The sequence below is a fragment of the Platalea leucorodia genome (genome assembly GCF_965183815.1).
Source record: "Platalea leucorodia genome assembly, chromosome: 1".
In the NCBI taxonomy this organism is placed as follows: domain Eukaryota; kingdom Metazoa; phylum Chordata; class Aves; order Pelecaniformes; family Threskiornithidae; genus Platalea; species Platalea leucorodia.
The window spans coordinates 91,924,709-91,935,078 of record NC_138823.1 but is presented as its reverse complement, the minus strand read 5'-3'; the positions used below and the strand labels follow the sequence as shown (position 1 = coordinate 91,935,078).

Here is a 10,370-nt window from a genome sequence, read left to right as displayed (position 1 = left end):
CTCTCTGCTGACCAGGACCCAGCTGGCCAGGAATCAAAATATACAGAGCAGGGGCTACTCTGTTTTTACTGGCAGTTACTGAAAATTGTTGCAGACAATTCTCCTCAGACAGCAGCACACCAATTCCACCTTTGGAAGCCCAGGAAGGTGCTGTACTACACTACATGGTTGGGCTGGGGAACCGGAAGGAATACAGGAGCATACGTGGGCATTGAGGAAACAAAATGTTATTCATATTCAGTGAAGTTAAGGCAAAATTTACTCCTATTCTGGATTCAGATCAGTATTTGCAATTCAAGGAGCCTAGCGGCAGAGCATCCAATTGATGGGTTCTAAGCTAAACTGCTTGCAGTGATTACTTTGAAATGCAAACTAGCTGTCAAAGGATTAAGAATGCATTGGGAAAAGAATACTATTTCTGATTTTCATTCAGGTGTTTCTCACAATGTTAGAAAATGTCCCTGATTTTAAGGTGAGCAGAGTTTCCCAAAGAAAAGAATGGTATTGGTAGGATTGTGTCTAATAAAGAATAAGAAAGGGTGGTCAGCCATAAACACTTCTGTGAGAGGAAGAGACCTCCTCACAATGACAGCTCCTGTACCAGCTGCTGCTACCGTGCCTTCCTCATTGACTTCCACGTACGTCTTATGGACAACATTTGACAGCACCAGAGATTTTGCAAATGACATTGCAGAAAGGTCAGCTTTTGATTCAAGGAAGATGTCAGTCATCCCCAGCTCTTGTAATACCTCATTGAGGTTAAAGGTGCCTTCAAGCTTGAATCGGGGGAGGTACACCTCCACTGTTGTCTCAAACATGTTCTCTGAAGAGGCCCACAGCATTAAATTTTCATACGTCATTGTCTTTTCAATCTGGAAGATGAGGAAAAAAAGAGCTTAAAAATAGGTGAGCAGCTCTGAAAAGTTTAGATCTTTACCCAGCCTTAATTCAGACAACCAACTTTCAGCCATAGTCCATGATATATACTGCCTTACCTGCTCCAGCCCACTGGTAGATCCATCAGCCATGTCACCTGGCAGCAAGATGATCATGCTCAGTGACTTCTGAGCGTAAGGGAGTTCAAGGACTTGAGCACCCATCTGCTCAATGTAGCCTAATTTAAAGATGCCTTTCTGATACATCATTTGGACGGGTTTTTTCTCATTCTATTTAAAAGAAAATTATACAGTCACTTAAGCAATACAGCTCTTAACATTTAAACTTATTATAGGTGCGATATCAGTAGTCGGGGTTGTTGTTAGGCACAATTTTCTTTATTTTGTTGCATCTACAGCGACACTCAAAACATCAGCTTTGCCATGCAGAAATAAAGGGGATAATTCTCGGGGGAAAAAATAAACAAACAAACAAACAAACAAAAAAAACCCAAAAACAAACCAAACAATTTCCCTGCAACTGATCAGATGGTGAAGTTGCTTAATAGTGTTACACTTCCAAACAGGCTGATGCTGGTTAGATTTGCAAGTCCTAACTTGGACTGGGATAAAGAAGAAATAGCACTGCAAGAATCAGGCTGTCATTTATCAGACTGATTGTTTAGACAGGAAGCAATAAATAGATTAAGAGCAAAATCATAGCCTTTCTCAGGCATGCTTTTCTAGGTCTTGTTATCTTGCCTATTTTATGATGGGGTTGTTTGAAAGCTGTGTAAAGACTCAAGTTTCCTTTTACAGTTAGCTAACTTCTTAGCTAATTTCTAAAGCAATGAAAGAAGAATTTTGGTAGATGACATATTTTCAGAAAAAAATCCTGCTAGTATTGATTAGCATATGAAGAAAAATCTATACAGCTTCTCCCTGTCTCATAGTTTCTCCTACTGCAGCAGTGCACCAAATGTTCTCAGTTATAGACCATTGTCAATATCCATATTCAAAGATACACTTAAAGTCACATATATAAGTACTCAATATGACAGTTTCTTACCGGTGTCTTAACAATGGAATGCAACATGATAAGTAGAAATATATGTTATTCTGACCTTTTTCTTTGATCTATGAGTAACACTCAAAAGAGACTTTTTCCCTTACAAAGCTCTGCAAGTTAAGATCAGACCTAAATCTGTCAGGCTTTTTTCTTTTGTTATGGATGATAACTAAGAGAATATTGGAACAAAATACGTAAAGAAGACAAAACTGAATTCAATTAAAGTCTTTTCTGATAACATCTGTTAGCCTTAAATGGCACACACAATACTTGGAGGAATGTGCTTGTTAAAGAACTAACTTTGCAACAATATTGACGATACCTTAGTTAAACAGTGAAGGCTTTGGTGATATCTGTATGGCAGGAAAAAAGGGCTAAAAATTAAAATACATTTAAAATAAAATTTTGTGTGCTGCAAATACTGTATTGCAAATACTACAAATAAACCAAAATACCCTATAAGAATTTTTTCTTTTTCAAATTGCAACTGTATATTTGTAGTTTGTTACTATCTGGCATAGTTAGTTTGGTCTGTTTGTTTTAATCTTTCAGATGCATAGCTACTGCTAAAATGTATTGAATATATAAGCACCAGGATGACCCCCTGGAGCCTGTATGGAATGGGATGTTCAGATTTGCTTCCATCCGTGACAACGCTCTGTAATGACTACTATGTTCAAAAGTGCTAATCAAGGCTAACACTTGTGTTTTGCCAGTCACCAAAGCAAAACTCTGAGTTGTTGCAACTTTTGAGTCTTGCACAGTTTTTTAGTAAAGATTATGCTTTTCTGTGAAAAACCCTCCTGCTACCTCTTCCCAAAAGGAGAAGCAAGTTAAGATCCCAGTACATCCACACCTTGCTCAAAGGGCAGCTGAGCCCTGGACGTTGTGCTTCATGTTATCCTTGCTTCATTGCTCACAGCATCTAGGGTAAATAATGTTAAGATTTACAGAATGCAGCTGTACCTGATTCAGTTTAAAATCTCTCTGTACTGTTTTTTGTTCCTCAAACTTGTGTTCCCAGGACGCTTTGAAGTAGATTACATTCACCAGCACCAGCAACGCATGTTCGTCAATCACACCAGGAGCAAAGAGTTCCTTGATTTTACCTAAAGGAAATTTTGGAATACACAAGTATTTGCTAGTTGTCATTAAGACTCTGGACTGAGAATCAATTACTTGTCTGTGAACTTAGTTTTGGAGAATCTTAGAAATCCAGTTCTTGATTTATTCAAAGGACAGGGACAATATAGGCAAACAAATGGTAGATTCCTCTGCACTATTACCAGCCAGGAGAGACAGGGGGGACTGGGGTCAACAAATTACCCAACTTTCAGTGTCAGTGACCATACATATGTGTCAGGTGACATTAATTACAGGAAGGATTACATATTTCAGTTTACATGAGGGCATCTTTCCCTTTGCACCAAGTGCAGCAGTTAATCAGATGTGGAGCTTTTGACTTTCTACACAGAGGCTGAAGTAGGAGTTAGCAGGTCCGCAGGCTTCATATGAGCACTCAGAGCAACAATGGCTCCTAACCCTGTGCAAGGTGGCTCCTGAACCTTCAGCCCTCTTACTGGGAGCCAGCTGGGGTTAACAGCTCTTTCCCACACCAGTCACAGGCCGCTTTGCCAGTACAAGGTCAGGTTTGGTCAGGAGATGGGCAACTGATAAATTACAGAAGCCTTCAAATCTATTTGCCTGTCCCCCAGTAAGCTGTGGTTTATGTTCAGTCGGAAGATTTAGAAAATTCTCATCCCACTGCTACGCAGCTCTGGCAAAACTAAAGGAAAATGGCGTATGTCATGTTTAGTCTAATCAGCAAGCCTGTTAAGGGCAAGAGCTGGTTGATTGTCACTTGTGGTAGTGAGTCTCACTGGTGGTCACATCTATCATCTTTGTGGGCATCGCTCTGCCTATAACCAGGTCCTTGGTCGTCCTCCCTCCCCCCCCAGGTTGTTCCCAGTCTCACCACGAAGCTCACAGCTTCCAGCCCCTGCTGTCCTGTATCTGCATTTGTGGCTGTCAGTGGAAGCAATTTGTCTGGTCAAGCCTTATAGGTATTATTGCAATTATCATGCCAGGCATAAGGGTGGGACTACAAAAGTATCTGACAAAAAACATACCTTTAATTTAGAAATAATTTAGAAATAATTTAGCTAATAACTCTAATATTTCAAGAGTGGACGGGAAGACAAACTGTCTTTAAACAGCATAAGACTGAACACCCAGAAACGTGAACAAGTCTTTGCTTTTCATACCCTGGAATTTCTTTTGTTGAAGCAGTGGAAGAAGGCAGTGATAGTATCGCTATGGTTTTGCTTTGTTTTACCTTGTGTCTCACTTTCAACCCAAGTGTTAATTTTTACTCTGGCAGCTTCAACAGCACCGTGAAAGTTCACTGTTTGCAGCATTGCTCCATACAGTTCCTTTGTGCACGTTAGAAATTGCTGTAAATCAAAATAAAGATTATGAATTGGTCAAATCTGTTAAGCACTTATTCCCTTCTGAAAGAAATCAGTGGTTCAGAACTATTTTAGAAATGGGGAGGGACCTGTTGACTTCATAAGTCAAAATTTCATTTTGGAAACATCAGCTATCTGAAGTTTATTCAGAGAATCTTTGAAGAAGACATAATTATTCTACTGCATAGGCAAAATAAGTAAATAAGTAAATAAGTAAATAAGTAAATAAGTAAAAAAAAAAAGCCACAAGAAAGTCTTCCCATGGAGAACTGCATACCTGAGGTCCAGATAAAAATAAAAAATTAGAGAAGATGCAAGATGTGTTCTTCAATGCTTAAGTATCCAAATCATTCAGCAGAAATAATTGACAGCAAAGCAAAGATGTGACTAGCAAGATATCCATGCTAGGCAATCTAGAGACCACTCTGTCATTCAGTAAGAAAGGCGTAAGTTCAGCACAGCAGCTCTATGGATGAAACTATATAACACCTCAGGTGATAAGCTCTCTCCAAGCTTACTGCTGCCTCAGTCGTGCCACTTGCAAGCCCAGAAGTAAGTAGCTTACAGACAGCTTGAACAGGCTGGTTTTGGCTGTAGTCACACCTCTGGCTGAGTATAGACAGATGCCAAAAGTTAACAGACTCCTGCTTTATTTTTGCTCTATAGCCATTGATATCCACAGTGTGGGGGTTTTTTTTAAACAAAAGAATTGAAAGCTGACACACTTGTCTCTTTTCGACCAGCCCCAGTAGATATGGCTCCAAGAAGCACAACAAGTGCTCCAAAATAGACACGACAGGGGCAACAGTGAGGGTCACAGTTCCAGGGAAGCTTGAGGTCAGGGCCACAGCAGTTGGCAGACACAGGTAACTTACCTGCCGGAGTTCAAATCCTTGTTGTATAAAGAGATTGTTGGCCAGGGTTAAAACATAGCTTTCACCAAGGTTTTGTAGTTGTAAAAGCAGTGCCTGGAATGCTTTATGGTTAAGGTCCCCATCCTTGTTACACTAGGAATATTACAAACACAACAATTATAACGATTCTTCCATATAGCTTTGGTTGTTAATTTGCATCCTAACTAGATTATACTATAGGGTTAATTCCTGCTGTACTGATTTTTAAATCCAGCCTGATCCTCCTTCAGATGAGATCGCTGAAGGCTTTGGTATTGAATTCATGGAAGTCTTGGCCCTTAATAAGGTAACACCTTGTATTTAAGCATTTCCTAGCGGATTAGGCAGATTTTGTGCGTGTGATCTTGACTCCCTCCAGTGGTAGACTAGTGCTTTATAACTAGTAACCTATCGTGCGGTGAAGAAAAGGCTCCTGTGCTTCCCACCCAAGGACGTACCTGTGAGGGGGATGACTGTCTTTCCTGGCTTAGTTCTGGCTCCACTTCTGGGGCTGCACTCTCAAGGTCAGATCCAAGGCTCGTTCTTCCTGCAGCTTTCCTGACATGGAGCACCTGCAGTTGAAGATGCCAAATTATGGCAATTGTAACTGGAATAAAAGCATTTTCCTTGTTTAAAAGATTTGCTATGCTGTCCTGCATAAATGGTGTGGATTTACGAAAGGTATATTCTCAGCTTCGGTCAGGCTGAAATGACAGACTTTAAATTGTTCATATATTCATGTTCAAATTCACATTTCTATATTAGCAAACCAAGAAGAACTTACACTTAGTCCCTCAAAATATTACTCTCCACTACCTCAAAATGTTTACATTTGATTTATATTTTTATTGCTACAGTCACGTTAAATTTCAAAACAAAAAGTTGCCTCAGGCAAACACATAAAAATAGTTTCCTTTGAAAACATCAAAACTGGCTTTTTGCAATCATTCTTAATCTTTGCATCAGCTTAGGAAATATATCAAAACCACAGTGCTCTTAATGGAAGCCAGTCCTTGTTGCTAATGTGCAAATATCTCACTGAAAAAATTCCAGCAGCTTCTCCATTATAATAATGTTGCATCATACGTAGACTTAATAATTTTTAGTGACAATATCGTATCCCCCATTGCTTTCCTAAAATAAGCAAGAATCCCTGTGTATTGGGTTTATGTTGCAAGGTTATGGTAGCCAGGGGGCTGCAGGGGTGGCCTCTGTGTTAAGAGATCAGGGGCTGCCCCCATGTTGAACAGAGCTGGTTCCAGCTGGCTGCAAAATGAGTCAAGTCTGTTTTGCCATGACAGTAAATGGCGAGTGATCTCCCTGTCCTTATCTCGATCCATGAGCTTTTTCATCTTATTTTCTCTCCCTGTCCTTGCTGAAGAGGGAGAGTGAGAGAGTGGCTGGGTGGGCACCTGGCAGCCACCAGCCAAGGTCAACCCACCACACCCCAGGAACCTCGTGAGGAGGGCACGTCTACCTTGGCTGCGGGTGACCCAGCAGTCAGACTGTGCACATGGCAGTGTTAGGATATGACGGATGAAGATCTACCAGTACAGCCAGCTACTGACAAGAACCTCTGCCTTAGGATTATTGTTCTTTTACCGCTCATGGGCACAAACAAGAAAAGAGACGAAAGATTGTACAAAGCAGAACTTGCGCTGCAGGGAGTAAAGGCGCCGCCATTGGAGAGGTAGCCTTCTTCACCTCCTCCCTGCCCACCTGGGTCCCTGTGAGCTCTGCAGGTGAGACATTTTGACTCTTGAATGTCATAAGTGATAAGTGATCTAATGCTTCCAGCCACCCAGGTGCAATCAATTCAGGTTTCTGCAACTCTCCCCACTAACCACCCAGACTCACACTTTCAGGATTCTCATAGCAACCATGAGAGGAAGTGCCTGCCCATAATTTTGAAACAAAGCCTGATATTCTGGCAGCAGTGGTGGTGTATTGCCTCCTCTCATTCAACTCTTGCTCCATGCTCCTGAGTCTGTGTGCGGGCATGGTGCAACTCACACAAGCAGACGGCAAGGATCATAGTGCACCAAGCACAACTGTGAAGGCAGCACCTGTGCTTATATTCGTGCTTGTTTCCTATGAGACCCTCGCACACATGTCGTGCTAGGATGCCCAACATTTCCATTAAGGGAACAGAAAGCAATGTGGAAGCATCATTTCATTAATACTTACTTTCTCTATCTGAGCAGCAGTGTTGTTTTTTGCACCTAGATGGACCAGGGCCAGGGCAACAGAGATGCTCGTTGGAGAGAAGACAATGTTTGTGTCCTCTGCGTTTCTGTTGAGCTTATTGTAGAGATCAAGGCAAAACTCAGTAATTGGTCTAGAAATCGAGCCCATCATGAAGCAGCTGCACAAAAGAAAGAAGAAATTTAATGTAGCTTGTTGTCTAGCTAGATCACACTGTGAAGCATCTGTCTGCCCTGAGATGTCCCATAGCTGGTTGCTAAATAATAGAAGTTTGCTAAATTCTGAGCGTTTGAAACAGCCAACCTTGCACACATCTGTCAGTCCATGCTACACAGCAGGAGCAAGGACACAGCGGGTCTGGAAAAGGGACCCACGCTCACAGCATATGTGAATTCCTCAGAAAGGACCATTTTTCTGTCTTATGCCATGCTGTATCTTATTTCAGGTCATGGTATTGAAATCAGTCAACTGTGGATTAACATTTGCCTTCTCCAAACTGATTTGCTATATACAGTTACATCAAGTCTTTCCTCTTGTAACAACATAGGATTAGTGACAGAAACTACACCTGCATATAACCATGTCTGGTAACCAGAGCTGTGGTATGAGGGTTTCAAACAACAGGTTTATAAAAATAAAATCACTATTAATTAAATGGTTTTATATATGAAAAAAAAGGTCATTAACAGCTACGGAGACTGAACTACATACGGAAACACGAACAGTTTGAAATATACTTTTTCCAGGAGCCACAGATTCAGGCAGGATACACAATTAAAATTTCCAAACAAAGCAATAGCTCAACAGCCCTGAAAAGAAGTCTGTAAGTTCCTGCTCAATGATATGACAAGATCTGTGTCACTCTTTTCTTTTGTACTAGAAACATAACAGTCTGATACCTTTCCTGTGGGTCATTTACATTAAATCCACTCTGCTAAGAACAAGTTGAGACCAAGTTCCAGCTTGGTCTTTGCAAGCAGGAGGCCACCTGAGAAAAAGGGGTTTAGAAACTCCTTTCCTGTCCCTTAGGAGAAGAATTGTAAAGCTGTTGTGTGGATACCAGTGGGATCACACAAGCTTTTCTGGTATCATTATATCCAAAAAAACCCACATCACTTTCAGTGTCAAACAAACAATATTTTGGACAGCACACCAGAAAAATGTGTGAAAAGCAAAGTATACACTCCCACCTGGTTACAGACACAGAGATGAGTAGCTGTGGCCTGTGTTCTAGAAAGATACTTTACTTAGGGGAAAATACACAGCCACAGTATGGAGAGAAGGCCTTCATGTCTCCCACAGCACAGATCTGGCTGGCTCTAGCTTTCAGCCTGCATCGGGACAAGCGTGGGTCAGGTCCCTAGCAAGTTGCCAGAGCTCCTCTCTGTTGAAAAGATAGGTGAGTGCGCAGCCAGGTGGTTATTCCCACTGCCCACAGAAAGCCACAGCACAGCAGGTGCTCTTTCTCTGCCCTGTGACCCCCAGCTGCTGCAGCCCGCAAGGCCAAGTTATGTGAGGAGCTCCAGCCTGTGTCACCAGAAGGCTAAGGGTGGGAAAAGGCTAGTGCAAAGCTGAACTTCAGGATTTTTCATCAGCAGAGCCCTTGTATGGCCTGTCCTGAGCTGTCGGTGTCCAGCAGCCACTTTGAGAGAAGTCTAGAGCCTTCTTGGGAAGGGGATGCCCCCAGCTGATGCTCCCCTGCCACCCCATTCACCCAGTGAGGCTCCAGCTCTGCTCAAGGATGCAGAGTGCATGCTGCCTCTTGCTCAGCCATGAGCCAAACACAAACTTTGCATGAAAAGCTGGGGCTCAGCCATCAAAAGTTACTAGGACATAGAGAGCTGATGTGGCCCAGCTGAGATGCAGCATTTGTCTGTGCAAACCATCTTAGCCTGCAGCAAGTGCCAGATGATGGGAATAAACTCAGCCCACAGGAAAACAGATTTAGCCTAAGACAGATTGCTGCAGTAGCTTGGAAGAGCTGAAAAGCCAAGTTGCGGAATATATGAAGGTGCCACGTGTGGCAAATGCAGACGTTCCTTGTCTTTTGACTAGCTTGAAAAGCACAGCAATAATCAATGCTTCATTGTGTTTCTGACTGATGCTCTGTGGAAAGAACCTGCAATGCTGAAAGAAAAAGTTCATACACTTTTCATACTGAGACATCTGTTTTACCCTAAAGTACTTCACATAAAGACCTAATACAAATGGGCAAAACAGAGGAGAAATACCCAAAACATTCCCTGAACAAACAAATTAAAGATGAGTTATATCTCATTAATTCTGAAACAGCTGTTCTAGCTCTGCTGTTTGTGTCTTTGTATGTTTGTGCCTTTCATTTTCCTTTTAATAACACAGTCATCCTACCACAAGAAAAAGACATTGCACTAAATAATCATTTCTCTTTTCTTCTACCTTCATTACCTACTACCCAGAACCTTCTGAAAACAAAACTCAGCACTTCTGTAGTGCTGAAGCTTGTATTGCTCCACCACACCTCTTGGAAGATCTGAAATGGAGCTGTGAAATCTTTCACAGTGAATGTAGGTCATGAGGCATATTGTGGGTGTGCCCAAACCTCAGAATGAGTCGAGGAGAAAAAAAGAGTTAATAAACTTCCTCCGGAGGAAGGAGGCACCTCCACCCCACCCTGCAGGGCGAGGACGGACTGCCAAGCTAGAGGGAGAGCCCGGGAGCTGGGAACAGGTTTTAAAAGCCAGTGCCTGGCATACTGAGGTGGCCACTCCTTCAGAAGAAGCAACAGGCTGTGCTCAGGGTGACACCCAGGTGCAAACACTGCGGCCAACTCCATGGTTTTGTGAGTGGGAACTACTGAGAGAGCTGCCCCGGAAACCCAAAG

General features: G+C 42.2%; 1 protein-coding gene across 1 annotated transcript; it reads right to left on the bottom strand.

Annotated features, from left to right (window-relative positions):
• Positions 1–467: 467 nt before the first annotated feature.
• Positions 468–7,663, bottom strand: LOC309590447 (serpin B12-like; the record flags this gene model as incomplete). Its single annotated transcript, XM_082311660.1, has 7 exons — positions 468–872; positions 996–1,166; positions 2,911–3,053; positions 4,280–4,397; positions 5,288–5,419; positions 5,764–5,877; positions 7,493–7,663. 7 exons carry the CDS (start codon positions 7,661–7,663, stop codon positions 468–470), a joined length of 1,254 nt encoding a protein of 417 aa, XP_082167786.1.
• Between the last annotated feature and the right edge of the window lie 2,707 nt (positions 7,664–10,370).